Source organism: Molossus molossus, unplaced genomic scaffold (genome assembly GCF_014108415.1).
Source record: "Molossus molossus isolate mMolMol1 unplaced genomic scaffold, mMolMol1.p scaffold_m16_p_12, whole genome shotgun sequence".
NCBI lineage: Eukaryota > Metazoa > Chordata > Mammalia > Chiroptera > Molossidae > Molossus > Molossus molossus.
This window is the reverse complement of record NW_023425347.1, coordinates 98,062,746-98,087,737: the sequence shown is the minus strand read 5'-3', so window position 1 is coordinate 98,087,737 and position 24,992 is coordinate 98,062,746. Positions and strand designations below refer to the sequence as shown.

The 24,992-nt window shown below is 61.2% G+C and overlaps 1 protein-coding gene across 4 annotated transcripts in view; it reads right to left on the bottom strand.

The window, feature by feature from the left end:
• The window catches only part of CASZ1 (castor zinc finger 1), a 145,382-nt gene that overhangs the window by 20,904 nt on the left and 99,486 nt on the right, over window positions 1-24,992 (bottom strand). For all 4 annotated transcript variants that reach the window (XM_036256575.1, XM_036256577.1, XM_036256576.1 and 1 more), the window contains one exon: window positions 3,111-3,599. In XM_036256575.1, the coding sequence (XP_036112468.1) occupies window positions 3,111-3,599 (489 nt within the window). The remainder of the gene's footprint in view (window positions 1-3,110; window positions 3,600-24,992) is intronic.

Sequence of the window (24,992 nt, the reverse complement as noted above, 5' to 3'; positions counted from 1 at the left end):
ATTTGTTTTAAAAAAAAGTAATTAATACTGGGGTAAAATAAAACGAGTTCATCAATGCCAGGAAAATCAATTTCCTAAATGTTCTGGCCGATGGCTTTTCAGTACATTAAACAAAGTTTCATAAATGTCTCCGCTCTCTCGCCTTGGCCTGATATGAAAGAGAAGTCATCTTACTGGAAGTAAGACCAGGTCCCAGCCGACCTCCAGGGCTGGGGTGCAAGCAGGGGCCGGGGACAGGTAGGGCGTGGCCTGTGTCTGCGCAGTCGGGCGGGAACCCAGGGGCTGAGGGAGCCACTGTGGGTGGGGCTGGGGGTGGGCCTGGCTGAGCCTGCCTGGGGCACCCTCCCTGAGCCCCTCAGATGGACACACACACCTTATCCCAGGGAGGACCTGGCCTCTTGGCCCCACCCAGAACCCCATATTACTAACGGCCCCGGACAATAGGCTGAGGGGGGCAGAGACCCTGTCCATGCGCTTGCTTGGATTCACTTAGGGCCCCCCACCCCAGCCAAGACCTGAGTCCTTCAAACCTCCTGCCACCCTCTGGTCACTGTGCTCATGTACAAGGGCGGGTCACCGTGAGGAGCCAGGGCCAGAGTCAGGGCACACTGCGAAGCCTGGGGCAGCCTGCCCCGGAAACCCGTGCTCACACACTCAGTGAAGAGCACATGCCTACTGCCTCCCTGCACACACACACACACACACACACACACACACAGCCCCGAACTCCATGCCCGGACACCCGTGCTCACACACTCAGTGAAGAGCACATGCCTACTGCCTCCCTGCACACACACACACACACACACACACACACCCGAACTCCATGCCCAGCTTCCTAAGACTCTTCTCAGGATGGTGGGAAGTAAGATGGTCCCATTCTCCCGGGGTTTTCTCTGGAGATGCCCCTTCTTCCACACACGACCTTCCACCCAGCAGACTGCGACTCCTCAGCACACACACGACACTCCTTCCTGCTCGGGCTGAACACCTGCCCTGAGTCAGGGTGGGCACAGGAGGGTGAGACCCACGCGAGCCCCAGGCCTGTGTTCTCTCCGCTGTGTCAGAGCCCGTACACCCAGGCACGCTCAGTGGGAGGACCCCCGCTGGGAAGATGTGGCCCAAGGCGGGGTGGGAGGTGCAGGACTCCGCAGCACAGCAGATGGGGGGTCTCCTCCCGACACCCCCACCCCCCCGCCAGACCACACCTGGAGGTGGTCTCATAGAGCAAGGCTGGGCCTGGGGACAGGAGAAAACCCAGCCGATGTGCAGAGAGCTTTGAGCTCCCGGGAGCAGGGGGACAGCAGTCCTGGGAGGCTGGGACCCCACCAGGTGAGGAGAAGACAGTCATGGGCAGCACCTGGCACCTGAGGTGGGCAGTGACTCAGAGCCCACAGATGGCTGTTCCCCTGGGGGTGGGGGGCAGCCTGTGGGCTGCTGTCTTGACCTGAAGCTGCGGGGGTTGGGTTCCAGCCCGGGAGGAGTGGGCTCTCACTGTTAGATCCAGTGGCTCAGGGACCGGGAAAGGGGCTAAAAATAGCCGGAGGCAGCTGAGCCCACACTATATACGGCAGAGAACAGACGGCTTTGAAGGGCAGGCGGCTTAGAGCAGGGAGGGGCCAGGCCAGGGTCCCAAGGGCAGCCCACAGGCCTGCATTCCTCATCCCCAGGGCCCGGGAAGGTGGCCGGGGGGCCGAGCCCACACTGATCGGCTGGGGCTCTGGTGGATCTCTCCATGGCCCAGGCCCGGGGCTGAGCAAGCCTTCCCAGGTGTCACCGGGCGTCCCACTGGGCCCCACACCAGAGGGCTGAGGCCTGAGGCCACAGGCTGCTGGTGTTCGCAGCCCTGCCTCCTGCGTCCGGCCTTCCACTGGCCAGAGCAGAGGAGGCAGGAGGCAGGGCAGAGCTGGGCTCGGCAGAGCCGGGCGTGGGAAGGGCTGGGACACCAGGGACAGAGGCCCTTGTCCCTGTCCCTCCCTCTCCTCAGGCCCCAGTGCAATCACCTTGTGTCTGGGAAAGGCAAGGGTTTTTCCTATCAGAGGAAACTGAAGGTCACACTTTTCCTCATTGATCTTGCAATGTTTGTTAATTACTCTGTCACTGATGTGGCGAAGGATAATTAAACAGCTCTGTTTATATCTTATATGCATAATTATGTGGCTGCGCAGGGCTCCCTGTGCAGGGAGGAGATGTGCCCCTCACTGCAGGGGGAAGGGGTAGGGGAGCGGGCAGGGGCGGCTCGGGCACCAGGCACAGCTTGGGAAGGAGACTGGGGAGCTGAGGAAAGACCCCCGATCCTGGGACTCCAGTCCTAGGGGTGACTCCTTCCCTCCCCAGAGCAGAGGGGCTCAGTCAGGGCTGCTCTGAGTCTGAGGACCAGGGGACACCAGAAGAGCCGGCCTCAGCCACCTCGTGGAAAGAGGTCAGCCAGAGGACCGTGTCCAGGGCAGAGCGTGTGACGGGAGATTCGGTCCGGGCCATCCTGGGGCCCCGTGCCTGGTCTGAGCGGTCCCGCTGAGGAGAGCCGGGACCCTGGGAGGAGGTGGGAGGTCAGACAGTGGGCAAGACGTGGGGAGTAGGGGGCAGAGTGGGCGAACAGGCCCGTCCTGGAGCCCCCGGAGAACCCTCCCCGAGAACCAGTCTCTGCAGGTGGCCAGGGAGTGGGGTTCGAGATGCTCGGACTGCTGCTCCCAGACGCACACCCTGTTACTATGTCGTCCAACGGGCTCCTCTCCACACAAGCGTGTAGCTGTCTACCCACCACTGTCCATCCATCCGGCTGCCTGTCCACCCACTATTCCTCCATTCATTGCTTCCTGAAGACCTACTGTGTGTTTGGGAGCCCCGACCCCCAGACCTGCTCACATACTCGAGCTGCCTTCTCAGGCCCTTCCCTCCCCTGGTGCTTTGCCCGCACCCCTGTCCAGCTAGTCTCCCCATCCTGGTCACGACTCTGGCCCAGCTCCCCTCCTCAGGGGTCTTTGCTGGGTTGGACGAGGGCCGACATTTGGAACAGGAGTGAGCGAGGTGAGCATGTCCCGTAGACACCCCGCTCCTGCCCCACCGGGCGTCCTCCCCAGGCCACGTCCCCTCGGGGCTCAGACACCCACCTGACGGCTGCTTGGCACTGGGGCCACTGCTGTCCTTGGAGGCCGCCCTGTCTGTGTCCTTCTCCTCCGCCGCACCGCCGTCCTTGGGGGGCTCCTCGCCGTGGTCTTCCTCATCGCTGCAGCCCTGGGGCTGCACCATGTAGACGCCCTCGGGCGGCAGCTCCAGGCCCTCGCGCGGGGTGCGCCCCGGCAAGGGCGTGGGTGCCGGCTCCTCGCTGTACTCTCCGTTCACCCACTTTTCGATCACCGCCCGCCTCTTGTCTTCTTCACTGCGGGGGGTCCGGGCCACCCCCGACTCCGGGCCACTGCGCTCTTTGTCCTGGGGCCTCAGCGGGCTGCCCCCGGCGTGGGCGCCAGCCTCTGCCCCCTTCTCCACCACCACCTGGCGGCTCAGCTTGGCGCAGATGGCGTTGAGCTTCAGGCCGCCTTTGCGCTTGGCGGCCATCGCGGGCTTGCCTGTGGGCGCGTCGGTGCACCGGGTGCCTTCAGCTGCAGCGGTGGAGAGAGGGCGGGGAGCAGGTCAGGCACCGCCACCCACCTGGACAGCAGGGGCGGGGACTGTCCCCAATCCCCCAAGCCAAAGGTCTTCCCAATCACGAGTCGTCACAGCGCGACGAGACTGCCCAGCGCGTGTCTGAACCCCTCTGAACCCCTCATTAGACTGGGCTCTGGGGCCCACGCTTGCCCACGGCTCTGTGTCAGAGCCTGACTCTAAGCCGGGCAACACACCGGCTGGTTCAAGGAGTAATTGGTGAATGAACGAATGAATCAACCTCTTCACACACAAGGGGCAGGCTCCTTCCCAGCACCTGGCCCCTGGGAGCATTTCCTGCGTGGGCGGCCGGGCACCTCGCCTGAGGGCAGGCTGGCCAGGCCCACTGCACAGAGGGGCTCGCAGGCGAGGAGCCGGGATGGGCGCGGCTGGCAAGCCCAGCAGAGGCAGCCTGACTCCGGCCGTGAGCGCCCTCCCGCCGCATGGCCTGCTGGGAAGGGGACAGCAAGGGGCCGGGAGTGGCCGTGGAACCTCTGCCCTAGCATCCAGCAGCACTTGGCTGGCACTGTCCCCACCCGAGGGTCATCCCTGGCAGCTCCTGTGTGTGGTCCCGGGACCCCTCCAAACTCCAGCCCCTGCCACTGAAGAGCCTGAAGATCTCCTGGTCTCTAGCCTTCTTGCCAGGGCCTCGCAGCCCCTCGCAGCCCCTCTCGTCTCCTCTGGCCACTTCCTGTCCCCCCCTTGCTCCCAGCCTCCATCAGGGCACTCCCTACTCCCCACAGCCCTCCAAGGGCCACTCATCGGCCAGTTCCTCAGCCCTGGAAGGCCTGGCCGGTCCCAAGAGCCCACTCCCCAGCCCCAAGGAGCCGCAGGTGCGATGCCTAATCCCTGCACGCGACAGACAAGGCAGCCGCCCCGAAAAGCTCAGGAAGCTGCCCGAGTGCTCCCCCCAGCCACAGCAGGCGGCCCAGGGTCCCGGACGGCATATGGCGAGCCCGCTCACCACACAGCCTGGGACCTGCCACAAAGGCCAACACAGGGAGACGCATACATGTCTGTGGGTGCTTCGGTCTGCCTGTCTGTCCGCCTGGCCATCCTCCATTTAGTGAGCTACTCCTACTGTGTGTCCCTGTGGTCGAGCAGAGGCAGGACGGAGGCCACGCCAGACACGCTCTCGGCTCACACTGACTTTGTGCACAGGGAGCCCCGGCGAAGCTTCTCGATGCCAGGGCTCCCTCGCAGGTCCCCAACAGGAGTGGGCACGTCCAAGTCTCCACATGGGTCAAAGGCTGAGTGAGGGGAAAGCTCCGCCCCCCAGTCCGTGGTTAGAAGAGGCTTCACCATCCACACTCTAAAACCTTCATACCTGCAGCCCACTGAGAGCAGGCAGACAGGGACGGCCACACCTGTGCCGGCGCAGGGGCAGACTTGGCTGGTACACATGCATGGCTGTCCCCCACGACACAGACGATGCCCAGAGACCCTAGATCCTTGCCCGAAGCCAGCCGCCTGGGTATGGCCTCACTGGCTCAGGGCCCGGTGACCTGGTACAGGCCGGCATCAGGGAAGGGTCAGCTTGGCTCACTCCAGGCCTCCCCGTCCTGTGGCCCTGGCTCTGCTGGGCCCCACCCTCGCCCAAGCCGGATGCCCACTGTACCCATGTTTGTCTACATCTCCAAGTCTGTGCTGCCCGCACCCAAGTCTCCAAGCACCAACATGGGGTTCCTTCTCAAAGCTCAGTGATGGCCCCTAATCGCACATCTCACCCAACCATCGGGCCAGCCGCCAGGCTCCGTGACAACAAGTTCCCTCCAGCAGGCCTACGGAGAACAGAGCAGGCCTCACCTGGTCCCCTTGTCCCCTGCCCTGGTGAGGAAGGGAAGGGTGGGAGTGGGGAAGCCTGCTCTATTTTTACTGGGAGGTAAGCAGCCAAGTGTGTATGGCAGACGGCAAATGAATCTATAAATATTTATCCCAAGGAAGAGGGAAGCAGAGACTCCCAGGGCTGCCCTTGCTGCTGGTGACACCCCTCCCTGGGCCCCCACCCGTCCTGGAGCCTCCGGCACTGGGGCCCACCCAGCCCAGCCCACCCTCTCCTGATCTCGCCTGTGCGCCTGGCTCGGTCCCTCCTGGGCCCCTACCAGCTGCGATGCAGCTGTGTACCCAGGGCCCACCCCCAGCCTGCAGGCCCCTTTGCTCCACCTACAGCCCCTACACCTGCCCTCCAGCTGCTGCTCTGCCCCCGCCCACCTGCCTTCCAGATGTTGCCCTCCCTCTGACTCTGCTGTTGGCCCCAGGGGTGGAAGTGAAGAACGGCCTGGGCCTGGGGTGCAGGGCGGGGGGCAGAGACTGGCCTTCCTCAGTAAGTGGAAACGCGTGCGAGGCTGGGGCGCGGACGGGGCGTGAGAGCTGAGATCCAAGTGGCCTGTCCGTCCACCCCATGGGGCCTTCCTCCCCCCCTGGCCCATCAGGGCCCTGGGCCCTGTAGACTACCCCCCTCGTGGCCTGACCCCAGGCTCCTGTCCATGTAAACACTCCCAACTTTCTTCCCTGGAATATAAACGCCGTGGCCAGGCCTCAATGGGAGGAAGCCATCCGTCCCGGCCCTGTCACTGCCCCTTTCATCTCCTTCCCACCACCAGCCTGCCCGCTGCTCTATTTACACTGGACACTTCCTCTGGGAACAATGCTGCCCGGGAGGCAGGCCTGGCCTGAGGGTGGGAGGCGGGGGACTCCCGTGCTGCTGACCCAGGGACGGCGCCCCCAGCGAGGGAGGGGCGGGCCAGCTGTGCCAGCCCAGGGGCTCTCCCGGCCTCCAGCCTCTGGCCCGGTGGCTCTGCCCCGGGAGGTGGCACAGCATCGTGGTTATGGCCTGGCCTTGGGGGTCAGACAGTCGTGTGTTCGTAGCCTGGCTCTGCCCCATGCTGGCTCCGGGCCCTACACAAGCCTTCTCCCTGTAAAGGGGCCGTAGGACTGTAAGGTCACAGGTGCCCGTCTGTGCCCCGCACAGGGCCTGGCAAGCAAGGACCTGGGAAAAGGCAACTGAGTCCCAGGAGGGGACAGACAGGCAAGCGTGGGCCAGACCTGGGCATGAGGAACCAGGAACCCCCCTGGCCAGGAGAGGTGGGGAGAAAGGAGAGGCGAGAGGGCCGGGCGGGGCGGGCTGCCTTCTCAGTGCCCTACGGCCCCTGCCCGGCTCCCAGGACCTGGCCCTTCCCTCCCAGGCGCACACTGAACAAGCCGCCCCCAGGCGGCTCCCAGCCTCTGACCCGAGTAGATCCTGCTCAGGGCAGACAGGAGGGCAAGGCTGGGCCGGCCTGCCCCGTGATGCCTCCTAACAAGCCAGCGTGGCGGGGGCTTCACTGTCCCATCTGAACAGGGAGGACACCGATCGTGGAGCCGTGAGGACACCCGGAGCCTGAGTCCACAGATGCCAGGGGCCGGGGCCACCATGATGTCCCCACTGAGGCTGCTGGGTGGGCTCCAGGAAGTCCCAGGCCTCCCTGCTCATCGTCTCCACACCCCCGCTCCCTACCCCAGAACACAGAGCCCCTAAAGTGTTAACTCGATGGGTAAAATGGTGCAGCAGATTGCTACAATAAATAATTTACTGATATTTATAAATATTCAAATCAGCCAGCTTCAGAAATCGAAGGAGGGAGGGCCTCAGGAGAAAGGCCCGTTATGGCAGGAGTCTCATTGCCCCTTCCAAAGGCTGGGCAGCGGGGCTCCTGCGGTCTGGGCCAAGGCTGGGCTCCTGCAGCTGCCCCTCGGCCCCTCCCCCTGACCTCTGGGACTAAGGTGCTGGGGGTGAACCGGCTGCCCCTCCGTGCCTGGTCAGGGCCAGGCCTTCCCCGGCCCTGGGCTCAGAGGGAGCGGAGGCTCCAGTGCCCAGGGCCCAGTCTCAGATTCGCTTGTCCTGCCTTGTGAGGGGCAGTCCCCAGGGGCTGGGCAGGCCTGGCAGCCCCCCCATGAGTAATGTGTTTCGAGGCTGGGCGGGCTGTCAGCTACCAGGCTCTGGGTGCTTTATGGTCTCTGCCTGGTGGCTCTGAACTCCCTGGTAGGAAATAAAGTTCTCCCTGCGCGTCCCTTCTAAACATTTCACTCAGTGGAAACGGTGTTTAAGAAAAATGAGGACATATTTCTTCCTAAGGATGCAGTGTCCCCTTTGGGCGGCCTAATGCCCGCTGTATATCAGGAGGTGGTGAGGCAGGGCCCAGCACCCGTCCCCTGGGTGGGGGTGGTCCAGGGCTCGCCTGCTTGCTGCCGGGCAGCGCGGGGACCACGGGTGCCACGGGGTCACTCTGGTGCTGTCCTGGCGTGGGTCACCCACGCTGCCTAGAGTGATACAGTAGCTGGCGCCTCTGAGCACCCCCTGGGGCAGGGGATGGTGCTGGGCACTTCACAGTGTCACCTCAGTGACCCCCCAACATCTCCACATGGCCATTGTCCTGTCTCCGTGTCCAGGCGAAGAAGCAGAGCCCAGCGAGGCAGGTGACTGCCTGGGTCACCCAGTGTCAGTGCTGGAGCCACATTACTCCTACTGGGCTCAGACGTCCAAGGTCACGCCTGGGATTCCGCCCCCACACCTCCCACAGCCTCCCATCCAGGTGCAGCAATGTCAGGGCCTCCACCGTGCTATCCCTACGAACTTGAACTTGACAGGCCACAGCCCCAGTGTCCAGGGCTCTGCCCACGTTCGCCCATCACACTCTCTGAGCACGTTCTCCAGGCCAGGCCCTGGGTGGAGTCCTGAGGGTACAACATGAGCAAGACTGCCTGTCCTGTCCCTGCATCATGGGCTGTTTGATTTAGAGGGGCGGGCGGTTATGTCATTACAAGCAAAATCACGGTGGCAAAAAGTTTAGGTGCCACAGGAGCCAGGAGTGTGGGAAGCAAGGAAGGATTCCTGGGACATCGGCTCCAGGCCCTGCTCCCCGACAAGCTCCCAGGCGGCTCCACTGTCCCTGCCTGTCTCTTCTTCCCCAGCACACAGCTCTCTCCACCTTCCCGGTTCCCTTCCCTGACCTTCCAGCTGTGCAGGACCTGTCCCCCGGGGGAGGGGGTACTTCCCTCGTGCATTGACCCCCAGCGGGGAACAGAAGGGCTGCCCAGCTTCTTCAGATGGGAGGAGTGGACACTGCTCCCCCAGGGCGCTCAGCCAGGTCCCCTGGCCCCAACAGCTCCCAGCTGGGGGTGGGGTTGCTGGGCCCTACTTGCCCCTTTTTGTTTATTTATTTATTATGATTTTTTAGTCCAGTTAAAAGGTTTACTATCCAGACGCGTCTAAGTGGCCTCACTTAGCGTAAGTAACTCTATAAATCAGGGGAACTGTTAGCATCCACCGCACAGGCTGGCTATCAATCTCCCCCAGGTCACAGCCAAACAGGAAGGGGAGAAAAAAAGAGTTACCACCCAGGGGAGATTTAAAACACACACACACACACACGGCGCACACACGGGCCATGCGCACACACACTCAGGCGTCTCTGTAGTTGTACAATCGCATTATAGTCACACACGCACACACAGAGCAGCCCGGAAACGGGCCATGCCGTGTGGGCACCGTAACAGGGCACAGACTCGGCTCCTGCAGCCCGAAGGGGAGACGGGGCCTGGGGGGGTTAACGGGCACTGGTTCTCTGTGCCCACGGTGTCCTGCTCGGGCTTCAGAGGAAGGGGCTCTGCTTGGTCCCCGTCCCTTTCTGTGGCCCCTGCCTCTGCCAACCCAAAGGGACCAAGCTTTCCCCTGTTGTGTGCCCAAGGTAAGCACTCGGCGGGAGACGAAGCCAGGAAAGGGGCAGGGAGGCTGTGGGTTTGCGGGCCACTGCAGGGGGGCGTGCTGTGGTCCCAGGTCCTTGCCCACCTGCCCGAGGCTGGGTATGCTGTAGACACAGCGCAGGATTCCACAAGGGCAACACCATCCAAGGAAGTGACCAGCTGCCGTGCAGAGGACACAAGAGTGCCAAGGAGAGGCGGGTGCCCAGAGCGACCTCTCCGCAGCGGCCTCAGGAATGCCCTGCCGGTTTACTTTTGAGGATCGGCGGATGCGCACAGGGCTTGGACACAGGCTCCCCCTCACCCCCGGGGGGCCTCAGACCTAGAGGACCCCATTAGGAAGTGGGGTGGGGAGGCCACTCCCGGGCACCCCTCAGCTTCTCCTGGCATCCCTTCTGGGTCTCCCAGGCAAGGCGAGGCAGCCGGAGGGTGGCAGACCCCCGGCCCGCCCCCTCTCCCACCTTGCCCCAGAGGCCTCCGGCTCACCCGCTGCCTGCCGCCGCATCTCCCCGTGAACTCTATTTCTCTTTCCCCTCTGAAAACAACTGAGCTGTAAATACTGTTTAACCTTCTCTCCCCCTCCCCCCTCCCCCTCCCCTCCGCACTATAAAAACACAAATATGCCATAACTCAGCCGGCCAGGCCGCCCAGCCTCCAACATGCCCTGCGCCCGGGCCTCTCAGGAAGGTCATTACAAACGACTTTCCGATTCACTGCTCCTGAAATAATTTTGTGTATTAAAACCTGAATCTGCACTTTCTGGGGCCGAAAGCCTCGCTTAATTATGGCGGGTGTCCTTGGGACGGACAGTGATCCTTCACTCGCTAGCCCGCGCTCCAGCCGCCACCCGCCAGCCCGCCCCCTCCCTGGGCCCAATCTGTTTTCAAAGTGTGTCTGTCCTTTATTAAATTGTTTTCTTTTCCACATTATCAGTTGCCATGGAGACCTCATCTCTCGGATTATTTGAATTTCATTATATCTATTGATTTGGGAGCATTTCATCTTTTTTATTGTTTTTCTGTCAATTTTCAAAACGAATAACCATCTAATTTGCGTCAGTGCTGATTATGTTTGTCCCTCAATAGAGGTCGGCAGCTGCGCTGGGGAAACAAATCAATGAAAAACCATCATAAAACTCCCCACTCCAGTCTCCAGGATGTGTGGGTGACATTCCACGCCTGCGAGAGACACACTCATCAGCTCCAAGTTCGGCTACGGTGGCGGCCGCTCCGCGCCACGTCCGCCTCCTCTGGCCTTAATATTTAATTTTGCGATTTGGGGCATTATTAGTGGTGTTTTTATTAGCGCGTGTGCGTGTGAGTGTTTGGTAGTGGGCTGGCTGCCGCGCTAATTTGTGGGTGAGGCAGGGAACCCCGCGGAGGGCAGGGCGGCGGGCTGGGGTGCGGTGGGCAGAGCGGAGCAGGGGCAGAGCCCGGAGGCCGGGCGGCCGGGATGCGGGACCAGGATGAGGGGCTGCGAAAGGGGGACGCAGAAGTGGGACCGAGCGAAGGGGAGGAAAAGAGGGAATTCAAATTGCTTACTTTGTTGGTTTTTTTTAAATAATTTATGCAATTTTAAGCATTTATGTATAAATTTTTTAATAAGCCACCCTGGAGCAGGATGGCCATTAACATCCCAACGTCCTTCTGTCCAATGGGCTGGCGGAGAGGATCAATTTCTGAGAGTACTTTCCCTTTTTTATGACATGATAAAATGCTTTTAAAGCAACTTACACAAATATGGAAATTTTTTTTTCTTTCCCCGTCCCCTCTCCCTTCCCTACAGCCTCCTTGCCCACCGGGAGGGTGGGCCCGCACTTGCCAGCACACAGCTCGTGCCCCCCTCTCCTGCGGGGGCGGGGGCCGCGGGGCTGGCAGGGAGACAGCCCCAGTTCTAACTGGAACTGGCCGCCTGTCCTTCTAACAAGGGCATAAACTTTCATTACCCATGCACGCAGTCAAAGACAATTTAGGGAAACGCGCTGCTCGGAAAAGGAAAACCTCAGCGATTTGTGGCCCACGCTGCTGCCATCTGGGGGGCTCTCGCCTCCAGCGCCAGGGAGCCCGAGCCCTGAGCCTTGGGCACGGCCAGGCAGGAGGCAGGGGAGGAGCCCTGTGGGAGGCAGGGGGTCAGGACAGACCAGGGAAGTGAGCACAAGGTCTCTGCCTTGCCTACCAGGGAGCACCCCGGTGAGCAGGGGCTGGGCCCCCTTGGTCATGCCCCCTCACACCCCTTCGCTAACCCCATCCGGCGTGGGCCCTTGAGGGCAAGCACGGGGCTCTTCGTGTCTGCCCCCATTGCTGGCACAGAACAGCAGCTCAGCTCTGAGGATGGACGGACAGACAGAGGGACCAAGTGCAGACAAAGCAGAAGAGCAGGCCCAGGCTCCTGAGGTCTGCTCTGGAGACCCGCCCGAGCAGGGGGGCCCCTCCAGCTGTCACCCACTCGGGAAGCAGGTCTGGGGCAGGAATGCCCCGGGTGTAGAGGACTGGGGTGACCGGAACGAGACGGGGTGGCCCGGCCACCATCACCCCATCCAGGCCTGAGTCCCTGCTCCCTGAGACTGAGCCAAGCCTTGTGAGAGAGAACACGTGGCCCTGCCCAGCCGTGGGACAGCCCTCATTTTCTTGTCCCTTTCACCTTGCAGCTCCTCCTCCGGACGGGGAGGGAGGAGGGGCCTGAGGGGGGAGCCCTGCCCAGGGCCGAGAGGGATGATCCTGGTTTCCTTCCCCGCCCTGTCACTGCAGGACAGTGTCCAGCCCTCGGAGACCACACTCGGGCACCTGGACTTTGGCAGCTTCCAAATAATACACAGCGACATTAGAGACTTGGCCCCTTTCAAAGCGTGCCACTGTAAGCCGGTTCCGTCTCTGCGCTGGGCCTGTGTTCTCATGGGACGGGGTTGCTGCAGGATGATGTGGTCCCACAGAGCCGTGGAGTGCACGGTGCCTGCCACCGTGCTGGGTGGTGACTGTGAGCAGGGTTCCCGCCTCCGGAGCCGGAAAGGCTGCTTCTTCCCCAACCTAGCGGCTCAGTCCAGCCCCGCATGGCCCTGCCTTTGCCCAGGGATCTGGGAGCCCTGGTGCCCTCCTGCTTCCCCCGACTCTCAAATCCCAACTTTTCCCTTGGGCCCTCACCGCTGAGGCCATCCAGGCCCAAGGACCCTCTCAGTCCGGGTCTCCCGAGCATCTCCAGGAGCATCCCCACTCTGGGTGAGCCTGGCTGCGGGCAGCCCAGAAAGGGCCCCACAGCATCCCGGACGCTTGGCAGTGCAGCGAAGCAGCACCCCTGGTGCGGCCAGGCCACCCCCAGCCGTCACTGGGGACTTGAGGGGAGCGGGGCCGTGCCCACCCGCCTCCTCTTCTGTGCTCAGATCCCCCCTCCCCAACTGTCATTAAAATAACAAGTTTCTGTTACAATCTAAACATTCCCACATCGCATAAAGGGTTATATTACACCCGAGTCACTCCCGGGCCCATGTTTGCACAGAAAAGCTCACGGCAGGTCCCCCCTCCTGACGAAGTGACTTATTAAAGTTTAAACAGTAATTAACAGAACAATAAAAATAAAGGGATGTTTGGGGAGTCATAGCGCACACAGGGTTTTTGGCAGTGCCAGCAGTTTTTCAGTGCCCTGCGCTGGCAGCAAAATGCGACTGTGAAGCCAGGGGGCCGGAGGACCGGGCCAGGTTTGGGCCAGGGAGCCTTCAGGCCTAAAGGGTAGAAACTCAGGCCAGACTGGAGGGATGGGCGGAGAGTCCGAGCCGCTGGCCCCACTGGGGTCTGGGAGGCAGGGGCCCGGCGGGAGCAGGAGAGAGGTCTGACGGGCAGGAAACCCACCCAGCCGGGCGCAGAAGCTTTTCCATGCAGGGCCCAGTGCCTCAGTCACATCCAGCAAACTCCAGTGTGGGCCTGGCTGGGGGAGGTGTCAGGTACCCAGGCAAGGTGGCATCATCGGACCCTGCCGGTGATGATTCCTGGGGCTGGACACCAGCCAGTCGGGCAGGTACCTCTCCTTGCTCCTGTGGCTGGGGCGGTACAGTGCACATCTGAGAACTCTCCTGACGCCCCTGGCCTCTACTTAGCACCAGCAAGGGCTCCGGGGGTCAGCCTTTCTCTCTCCCTCTGGGAGGGTGAGGCCAGCCACCCAGCTGGGCCCCACATAAAGGGAGGAAGCGCCTGGCTAGCTGGGCGCCTGCTGGCGGGGTCCTCATTGGCAAAGGTCCTCAGGGAGCTGGGCCTGGGGCTGGTCTCAGGCCAGGACCCCCGGGGCAGGCAGGCCCGGCCAGTCACCCTTCAGCCTCTTCTGTTCTCCCTGCCCGAGTTCCACCTGGCGGCTCGGACACCTGCTGCGGGATGGCAGGGAGCCAGGGAGGAGCCTCAGCGAGAGGAGGGCTGCATCTGGAGGCGGCCGGCCCGCCTGGGGGCCGGGGAGGAAGGGGCAGCAGGAAACCTTGGTGGCCACAGTACATGTGTGTTACCTCATCCAGTCAGGTAACGGACACCAAGGTCCTGCGGGGCTGGCCCTGGACCTACTCAAGCTGCCCCCTCTGCCCCCTCACTTCTTCCCTCTTCCCTGGGCCCCGTCACAGGCTGTACTGGGGGGGGGGGTGCTCTCCCATGGCTGTCTTTTGACCTTACTACCCCCAGAGCCCATGCCCAGTTTTGCTGTCCTTGCCTGCCCTTCTCTAAGGACAGCCACTATCGAGTTAAAGTTGTCTCCTCGCTAGACAGCGCTGATTTCCAAAAGCAGTTTTTCAGTACGGTGTCCCCACGCAGGTTCTTCCCACGAGGCAGAGCAAAGGGTTGACCTGGGGACACCAGGAGAACTCGCCACCCTCCTCCTGGCCTTCTCCATCACCCTCTGTGCCTTAGTGCACCAACCCGCCCGGGCCTGCTGTGGCCTCGGTCCACCTTGGTGCCTGCCTGCGACAGCCTGGGCCAGCCTCAAGCCCAGAAACCAGCCCCTGGCCCAGGGCAGGCAGCCCCAGCAGTCCCTGGCACAGGCTCCGGGCTGGTTCCTCCCCAGCACAGCCCCAGGGGCTGACCTGAGCAGCTGTGAGTCGCACGTGGAGGTGAGATGCTGGGCTGAGGCCAGAGACTCTTTCTAGCCTCGTGTCTCCTAAGATCTGGTTCCTGGGCAGCTGGCAGGCACAGAGGGCAGAACTCTGGCCCTGGCTGGGCCCCCATGGTGCCTGGCAATGCCTCCGCCTCTCACCAAGGCCCCTGCAGACACAGTCAGCAAGGGGAGTGCGGGGCCCCAGGGACCTCAGTGCCACCTGGGCTCTGGGCACGAAGAACTTTTCCCTGAAAATCCGAACAGGAGCCAACAGCTCCCCCCCTCCCCCAACCAGCTCCTGGGTTGAGCTCTTTGGGGCTCCACCTCCTGCTCCAAGAGGAGTGACTCATGTGAGGCAAGATTCGAGGGTCGAGGCAGAGAGAGCAAGGGGGTAGGCGATGCTACCCAAGCCCCAGCCGCTCTGCTTGGGGGCCAGGCTGGAAGGAACCGCAGCCACTCATGCCCCTCGCTGCTGGAGGAAGCCAACTGCGTCACCAGCACAGAAGCTGGCGAGGGGCATGGCAGGCACACTCGGGGTGAGAAGGGCAGGTGCAAGGCAAGGCTCCGAGGAGGGCTGGTAGGACCGAGGCTCTCCTACAGGTCCACTCTGAGCCGGGCATCCTGACCTGCTGTTCCTAGAACCCCCACCTTCTCCCTGTCCCAAGGGCATGGCAAGGAGCTCCCCGGGCGGCAGCTCTCACGCCAAAGGCCATCCTGGACTTGCACAGAACTTTAGAGCTGGAAGGGATCTGAGGCCCAAAAGGTTGAGGGACTTGTCGAAAGCCCAGGTCACTCACTCGCTTGTCAGGACCAGACAGATTCAGAAACCCAGTTCCCAAGCCGGGCCCTCCTCTGACCGGCAGATCAAACTGCTACACGCTTGTGCCGTAGGGGAACGGCCTGCAGCCTCTGGAGACTGTGCCAGGGCCCGCCAGCCCCCAATACCACAGGGGTCCTCTGCTGGACGGCTTCAAGCCATCCTCTGGCCCACCTGGCCGAGGACCCCAAAGGGCTCTGAACCAACACCCCTGGGGAGCAGGGCCTGGCATCCAGGCTCCTCAACTCTCTCAGGGAAGTACAAGCAGTCTGGCTCCCTGTGGCCTGGTTTACCCACTAGAAACGGGTAGGACAAGTGAGCGGGTGGTGGTGTGGGGGAGAGAGCCTGGGCACAAAGAGGGTGCCCAGTGTCGGGGGAGGGGCCTTCCTCTCGCGGGATCTGTGAGGTGTGCTGTGAGGGGGAAGGAGGGCAGGGACCACTCTGGGGTGAGGGGAAGGGCCTGGGAGGGACAGCCCCCAAGGCAGCCCCAGAGAAGGTGGGGATGGCAGAGGGGTGCTATGGATGACGCGGCCCACCCAGCTCCCTAGAGCCCATCTTCACAATCCCCTTGCTGAGGCCAACGAGGATGTGAGGGGACTAATTTAGGAGTATTTTTAAAACTGTGGCCCTGGTGGAGGGGTTTAGCAGTTGTCAGCCATCTGGAGTACGGAATTACTGTCACCTCCCTGATCCTATAGTCCCTAAACCCAAAGCTGGTTACAGCGCGTGGGGGAGGCAGCAGGTGGGTGGTGGGGGCCTGTTGCAGACAGGAGCCCACCCAGGCAGCACCTTCTCCCCGCGGCAGGGCCCGGAGAGCCCGGTGTCCTCTGTGCCCACTCTGGCTCCCCCACCCGCTCACGCACACTCGCTCCCTCGGCCGCGCCGGCTCGCGCAGGGGCCGTCAGGTAAATTAGATCTGAAAGCTGACAATTTCTGACCATATTTCCTTGATTATTTCAAACAAATGCACAGCAGCCGCTGTAAGGAGATTAAAGTGACATAAACGTCCCGAGTGGGAGGGGGGAGGGCAGAGGATTCAGGTCACCCCCATCCGTCCCCCGCCTGACAGACGCTATATCGCTATCCAATCCAATAAAAAATCCCCCCCTTTTGCTTTAATTAATTTTACAGCTAGCTTGCTTAATTACTTTCAATCAAAATCCTCCTGCCATCGCAAAATTAGAGATGGTTGAGCTCCATTAGCCTAAATTCTTCATTTCCATATAGAAAAGAGGCTGTCTGCATAGCCAGCCCGGGCCCCTGGCAGGACAGACGCCCGTCTGCCCGCCCGCTGCCAGCCAGCCCGCTCCTGGCTTCCGTTCCATGGCTGCCTCTGGTCTGCACATTTCCCCTCGTTCCCCTCCACCGCTGCTCCTCGGGTTGGAGGAGTGAGGTCCAGGAGGGGTACACTCTGCCCCCAGCTCTCCCCATGATTCACGTGGGGACCGCAGCGCTGGGCTGGGTCACCAGGGCGGCTGCTTCTGGCAAAAGGCACGGCCAGTTCTGGAATCCCGCTTCTCGGTGGGGCCCCTGCAGCTCCCCTGATGCAGCCCAGCCCGGGCTGCCCAAACGTGGGCATGCAGTCTGGGCCCTCTGCCCATCCCCCTGCAGGAGGCAGAGCTCCCGCAGGATGGGGCCCTTCCAGCCTGGGACTTTGGCCCTAGTCAGTATAGATCCCTTGAACCAACGGCACCCAGGGTTCCCTCTGTGCTGTTTCCTGACTGAAGTCCCTGCTCCCTATCAGAGGGACCCCGGGGCCAGCTGTTTCGATGATGCTAACAGGCAATGTAGCTGCCCCCAGAGACTCTGGCGTTCTCTAGGGGGCCCTCCTTGCCCTCCCATGTCCCTGGTTCCCAGCCTGCAACAGCTGCTCGTCCACCCCCAGCCTGGGTCCGGCGGGTGGTGGGTCTGGGCTCTGTCCACATCCGGTGCTTGCGCTGGCTCCTCTCCTCCCCTCCACCTGCCTCGTCCTCACAGCCCCACACCGACTCCGGAAGCTCCACGGCAGGTTTTCCATGCTGCAGCCCCGAGTGTCACCACAGGGTCCAGCCCAACCTGGGCACCAGCTGATTAAGGATCTGCAACAGGATGTGGGGATTACAGTAAAACCTGGCTCCGGATCTGCAGGGGCAGAGGGCCAAGTCCTGTCTCTGGGACTCCCCTCCCCTCTCTTTGGGCATGCCCCCTCCCTCCCAGATGCCAAGTGCCTAGGAGGGCTGAGCCTCTGGGCCCTTCCTTTGGTCTTCCTTGGACTCTGGGGAGTGGATGACAAAGGGGAGCATTAGGGGACCCAGGCCAAGTTTAGCAAAAAGGCAGGACCAAGATGGGATGGGAAGGGGAGTGGAGGCTGAAACCTGCCCTGGCTCCTTCACTGGGACAGGAGGACAGGAAGTCCTCTTCTCGGAGACTGGTATGGAGGCAGGGTGTCCTGGGCACAGCAGGAAGGAAGCGCCCCAAAGGCTCCATGAGGCCCGTCTGGGCAGCAGGCCTTCCAGCTGCCCCATCGCTGGGCTGAATGACTGGGCTGTGAGGCCAGCTCTGGGGTTGGGTGAGGAAGCTGAACTTGCACCCCTGGAGCCTATCTTCCTGGACACCAGGGACCCACAGGTCAGTCTGCCGGCTCCTCGCTGGTCTTGCTCAAAAGGTTAATGCAAGTCCTTTTCTTCCTGGGCCAGATGAGTTTCTCAAATAAACTCCAAGCACCTACTAGCACTGTCCCCGCTGGCCCTAGAGACCCAGGGAGAATGGCTTCAGGTGTCAGGGAGCGGAGTCTAATGGGGAAGACAGAGCAGCACCAGAGACACAGGAGGGCTTCCTGAGTCCAGGCCCGGGCTGGTGCACAGGGAGGCAGGGAGGCAAGCAGACACACAGGCCCGCTGCCAACCCCAGCCCGGCCCCCTGGGCCCTGCTCCTCCTGCAGCCCTGCCCTGCAGACAGGTCTCCATCCTCTCTTCTGCCCCCGTTTCAATAAGCCATCAGAGAGATGGCTGAAAAGGCAGGAGCAGTCCCAGTCCTTGGCACTTACTGGTTGCTCTCTGTCCGCCTGGGGCAGGGTTGAGCCACATTCCTGCTCTGCCTCTGCCCACCATGCCAGGCACAGATGGGTTAAGTTGGTAGAAAGGCAGCTAGAAGAGCAAGTTCTGGGCCAGTTGCCCAAGCTCAAAGGGGCCCAGCCACAGTGAGGAAGCACAACTCACCATCCGTCTCTGGCCTGCCCACCAGCACCCAAGGAACAGGAGCACCTGCCTCCTTCAGCTCGGGGCCTGGCTACCCCTCCCTCCTGTGCATCCTTCCGAGGTCCCAGCTGAAAAGGCGCTTCCTCCTGGAAGCCCTCTGAGATGATCACTCTGCAGGGCCCCTCCCTCCCTCTGCCTTCTCCTCGCACCCTGCTCAGTGTGGAAGCACTTCTGCAATAACTTGTTTAATCATCTCTCTCGCACTCGCCTGTAGGATCTGTGGGACGGGACCACTATTGTAGCACAGCGCCTGACCCAATAAATATTTACTGAATGAATACAGAAAACTAAGTGCTTCTCAAGTTCATTAAGGGAAGAGCTGGGATTGGGGGTGTGTGGCTTGACTTCTGTACCAAGCCCCGTGGGGCTCGGATAACCTTTCCTGTCTGCAAGGGTGGGGACTCCCTGGGTAGGACTGAGGCTCAAGCCCCTTCTCTTGGGTCTCGGACCCTCTTTGGGCTTCCCGCTCACCTCCAAATGCCCTTCACAGGGCTCTGCCAGGAGAACAAAAGAGGCCCCAGTTGTTCCAACGTCTCTGGGAGAGGAGCAACTGTTCCCAGCCAGGCCCTATCTGAACAAATCCAGCAACTGTTTGCAGCCCGGTGCAACTCTCTCCACCTCCTGTCTCCGTCCCGAAAAGGAGAAAAGGAAATGGAAAACAAGACAGGGAAAATCCCATCCCAAGCCCCACAATCTCCCTGCACCCGCTATCAAGTCTGTCTGAAATGTTATTAACACAAAGAGGACACAGGACAGCCACCTGCCACTGCAGACAACTGGGACAGCCGCAGCGAAGGGTGAGGCTGTGACATCAGGGCCCAAAAAAAGGAGGTGAGGGAGTGGGGGGAGTCGGGACAAGAGAGGAGGGGCAACAGGAAAGATCAAAGACAAGGGAGAGGAGTCACAACAGTGCGCCCCTGGCCCTGCGGGGAGAGACAGTGAGGATGAGGGAGGGAGAGGCCCGCAGAGACCCCGGAGTCCGAGGCCCAGGAAGGCTCCTGGCGGCCAGGCTGAATGGGAGGCAGGAGGTTTCTAGGGGGCAGGGGATACAATGGGGTGGGGGCGGGGAGGAGGCGAAGAAGGGAAGGAGAAGTTGACTGGGGAAGAGGGAGAGAGGTCTATTAAAAACCTCTCAGTGCATAACACAAAATGTCAGGGTTTATAGCTTCATTCTTGGCATTGCCGGGACTGAGAACCCTGCACAGAAATGTCACCGCTTGTCATGTTTAATCACCTGCTGTTTGTTAACACCTTCCCTGCAAGGAGCCTGTCTCAATCTGCCCCTGGGCCCCCAAGGGACCAGGAAACAGAAAACATCCCTGTCTCCTTCCCTGGGCTCTTGGCCCTGTCTCAAGGGAGGAGCTCCATTTGCCATCCATCCGAAGGCCTCCCAGGAGCCCCAAAGTGACCCTTTTCCTATCAGGGAAGGGACTCGTGGTCCTAGCGAGGGGCTGTGACCTCCAGCTGGGGACAGTGTGCTTGGAGGGGCTGGCTGCCTTTCCCCTGCTCCTTCTGCCTCTCTCCAGGGCTGTCTGTTCCGTCTAGTCCACTCCCGGTCCCGCAGCCGGAGGTAAGAGAAGGTAAATAAAGAAGGGCCCGCTCAGATCCCCACAGCCTGGAATTCACCAATCTGTCTGCTTGAATAGCAACTACCACATAACATGGAACATTCAAAGCCACCATCCTTCAGTTACAATCCCGGATCACACCATCTGTGGGTCTGGCTTGGCTCTCTCTCTGAGCATGCTTTGCTGGGTTGTTTAGACTAGGAATTCTCAGTCCTACTGCCCCATAATTCCTTCCTCTGGGGTGGGGGTGGGTGTGGGGTGGGAGGGTGGAAGGGGCCACTCTGGCGGTGCAGGTCTTCCCAAGAACACCTGGCTGCTCCCACCTCTGAAAGCACAGTGTGGTCGACACCAGGGAGAGCTGGGTCGGGGCTCAGACTCCGCCTGCGCAGACTCGGCCGTCCCGGGGCTCCCCGCGCACAGACCCGTGCAGAGCAGTGAGGTGATCCTGCACAGTGCCCCAGGCAGCACCAGCCCTTTCAGCGGCAAAGAAGGCCAGTGGCGGGCTGAGCTGCAGGGTCTCCCAGTGAACTGGGGGCAATGTCCCGACCTCTTCCAGCTCAACCAAACACATCCGGCAAACGCAGCTGCAGCCCCGTCTCCGCGAACACCCGCTCACTTAGACTTTCTTCCTGAAGAGCCCTACGTCGAGTCCATTCACTTCCATCTCACCGGAGACCAGCGCGAATGTTTCCACCTGCCCTCCCCCCGCCCCTGCAGACAGACAGGAGCGCCCCTTTCTCAGGAGATGGGCAATGACGAAGGCCTTTAGAGGAGTCTTCCTTCAAAAAGCTCAGAACGCATTTGCATCAACAATTCACTTTATCTTGTGCGGAAGGCCCAGGGATGTGTCCGCATGTTGGGGCAGTTTCCATATGGGACCCAGGGACTTGGGCCAGGCAGCACAGGACAAATCCGGCCCGGGAAGTGTCCCCTACTCCACGCTGCTATGGGAACGTCCCGAGGAAGCCCCTCTTCCCCATGGGAAGGAAGCTCTACTCCGTACGTGTCTCCCAGCATTTGGGAACAAACCCGCCAGTGTCTCTGGGCCTCCTGTTTCCCCACCTGTGACACAGGACAACTCCCTGTGTCTTTCTCCAGGGGAGCTGATGGGGACCATCGGTCTCTCAGAAGGAAGCCCCTGGGTAAACCCATGGTGTTCTGTCGCCATGAATCTGTGTGGGGTACCATGTCCTCTGCATGGGGGGAGAGGGCCAGTGGCAGGGGTGAGGAGGAGGTGGGCTGCAGCTGCAAGGCCTTCTCTATGCCCGGAAGAGGTTTTCAGGCAGGCCCTGTCGTGCCTGGGGAGGCTTGTGCGCACACCCACTCGAGTTCACATGTACCCAGTGGAACGCAGCAGCTCACAGGACATGCCTTGGTTAGTGTTGGATGGCTGTAGGGGGAGCCCGTTGTAAGTAACCCTTCCTGGACAGAGGCTATTGCAGTTCGTGGGGTGCCCGGGCTCCCCAGGACCCTGAGGGGAGGGTATGTCAAGCAGCCCATCCTCCTGCCTCAGAGACGGGGGCAGGGGGTCACAGGATGTGGGTCGTTCCAGGCAAACCAGGGGGGCTGGTCACCACACAGCTGACTACAGAGAGTCGCCCATCTCTTGGGTGGACTGATGACACAGGACCTTCTCATGCCGACGACAGGCCGCACTTGGGCCTCTTACCTGGGGGCTCGGAGAAGTGGGTACCCGCCACTGGGAGGGGCCCTGTGCACCCATGGAGCACGTCCTGCCAACCCAGCAGGCTACAGTGGAGCCCAGAAAGAGCCAGGGCGGGGCCTGGCCTGAGATTTGGGGGAGTCCCCGGTCTAGAACTATTTTGCCTGAGTCACTTGGACATATCAGATGAGCACAGCCTCCAGCCAGGCCCTGGCTATAATCCTTTCATTAATTTACTATTGGATGGAAAATTACTCCTCACCCAGGAATTTAAGTTTTCATCTTAGTTTAAGTTAGATTCTTAAAGCAATTACCAAGGCATCTGGCGATGACTTCACCGCGGTGGCCGGGCCCGGAGGGGAGAAGGGCAGTCCTGAGGCTGCACAGACCCCGGCTCGGCCCCAAGGGGAGTGCGAGGCGAACGGGGGGCCCCTGACACCTGTCCTGGGCCCTGGGAGGGAAGTGGGGCTACCCTGTCATCTCTGATATTTGCTGTTTGTGGAAAAACTCCGTTCTGGCACCACCTGCCCCATGAACTTGCTGGTGACAGTTGTTGAGCAGCCTCGGCAGCTGGTGCCGCGGGAGCATTTTCTATTTTTAATTGTTTGATCAGAATATTAACTCATCTGGGCCCATTCCCGAGACACGCTTCCCAGCCAAAGGGTTTCCCCCTGTTCCCAGACCTCCCTCTCTTCCTCCCTCGCTAGTCAGAGATCGACTTTGAAATAAAATCACTGGAAACACAGACCTCCGTGGGCCTGCAAAGGGCGGAGCGCCGGAGAGAGAGACAGTGGGACCCTCGCCCAGAGGAGCCCCCGAGCACCCCCTGCTCTCCCCTCCGAGCCCCCAAGGGCCAGGCTGGCTCAAGGAGCCAAAGGCACCGCCCCTCTGACCTGACCCCCCTTTCCCTGGGAGAGTCAGCCGCATCCTCACCCCTCTGGTCGCCCCAATGACCCAATCTGCTCGCTTGTCGGCTCTGAGGGCCACTCAGAGGCACCTGGACACTCAGGAGGCCCCCAGGGAGGGGGCATGTACCCCTGGGCTCAGAGGGGCTGGCAAGAGGCTGACTCTCCTTTTAGCTTCCGTTTCCGCGAGGAAAGATGGCCTGGTCTCTGCGGAGCCCCCAGGAGAACCTGCCGGCACCTCCTCTGGCCCAGCCCATCAGTGAGAAAGTCACACAGCCCAGCCCCAGACAAGTGTCACTCAAGCTTGAGACAAACCACACTGCTGGGAAGAGACTGGTGGGGACAAACCCAAGCCCCTGCTCCCTCACCCCGCCCTAGGAAGGCCTCTCACCCTGCACAGGCCCACTTGGCCTCCTGGCTTCTTCACCCTGAATGTCCTTGGCCCCTACCATGCTCTTCCCTCTCAAGGTCACAGGGCTGTCCGCACCAGGAATATTTACTCACCAGCTTGGCCCTGTTAGCAACACTCACCACAAATATGCTTTCTGATAAAGTGGGCAGAAACAAAGTTCTAGAGCTCAAAACAATGTCAGAAATCACCTCCCACCCCCACCGAGCAAACAGGTCACCCAAGCAGCAGGCTCGCGTCCTGGGGAGGCGCTGTCACTCTCGCTCTCACTGTTCCCCTTCCTGCTTTACTTCCCAACGTACAGCCTGTTGCCAGGGGACCGAGGGCTGGGGAAGGTTCTGAGCCAGTGCTACGTCTTGGCCCCCAAAGGGCAGAGCCCAGGAGCAGGGGTCGGGGCAGGCCCTCTGCTCCCTGCAGCAGGGGCTCTCTGGGCCTCTGGAGGACGAGGCCTGGCGGCCTCCCCAGGCGGTCTCACCTCACTGAGCCCCCTTCCCACTGCCCGCCCTCCTCTGTGCACATGGGCTTTAATGTTTTTATTACCTGTTTGACTCGCTGCCTTATTGCTTCTCCCCTTAATGGGGCCGTAACCGTGGAAACGAGGAATAAACGGCCACCAGAAAATGAGATGATTAAACAGGTCACCCTGGCAAAACAAACTCAGCCAGGGAACCTCTGGGGGTGGGGAAGGTAGGCTTCCCTTCCCCCACCCAGGACCAGAAGGCTTGGACCAGACCCAGGACCAGTGTCCCTATCCCTAGAACTGGGGCAGGTACGATGGGGCGCCCCCTGCTGGGCAATGTGGCACTTGGCCAATTCTCCCCCAAGGCTCCTCTGTTACCCCCCTCCCCCACCCAGCCCTCCAGGCTGGCTGTGGCTTTAAGCTCCTGGGCTGAGGGGATGGCAGGGAGGGAGGCCCCGATCTAGAGGGAGCTGAAAATCATAGCCAAGTGCACAAAGTTTCTGAATTCCCTCCCTGCTGGCTCCTGTATGCCTCTGGTGTTCTCACTGTGTTGGGCCCCGGGACCCAACGCAGCTCCTGCTAGCACGGAGCACATCCTCTCCCGGGGCCCCGGGACCCAACGCAGCTCCTGCTAGCACGGAGCACATCCTCTCCCGGGGCCCCGGGACCCAACGCAGCTCTGCTAGCACGGAGCACATCCTCTCCCGGGGCCTCAGTTCATGGAGAAAGCCCTGTAAGAAAAGGCCAGCACAGGCTGAGGCTCAATTCGGGAAGGTTTCCTCTGGAACTCCCTGGAGCCCCAGAATGTGCTGGTTCCCCTCCTCTGTCCCTCTCCCCCAAAGCCAGGCACTGCCCTCTGCACCTCAGGGAGGGGTCTCAGCAGCCAAGGGCCTAGGGTGCTCACTGACACTCGGGGGTCAGAAGAGCCCTCAGGAGGCAGCCTGTGGGAAGCTGTAAGGACAGGCCCCACAGCCAGCTCAGGAGTAGCCAAACCCCACGCCAGGGGCCTCTGCCCTGGCCATGTGGGTGGATCCTCTGTCTGGCACTGGGTCTACCTGACTGGAGGGGTCCTGGGTCTGGAAGCAGGACCTCGAGAGGATGGACATGCGCAGTGAAGTCTGCTGGGGGAGATGGAGATGACAAGGGAGGAAGTACTGCCCTCCTGCCCCACACAGGCCACAGACTTCATGTGCCAAGTCTGGCCTCCCAGCTCCGAGCCACCGTCATGGTTCGTAGATAGCATGGGGTCCCCATCCAACCATTCAACGTCTATCTTTATCTTTACGCCTCCTTGCCTCCTTCATGTCATCCCTAATCCCGGCCCCATTCATTCCTGTAAATCAGGCTGTAGAATGCTCTCCAGGAGCTAAAAACCCAGGTCCCAAGGGAATCGGCCAATGTTTCCTGCCTGCCTCCTCCTGGCCCCACTAAGAAGCTGAGGAGGCACTTGGTGAAGAGGCACATCAATCAATCAATTCCACCGGCACTAACAGTG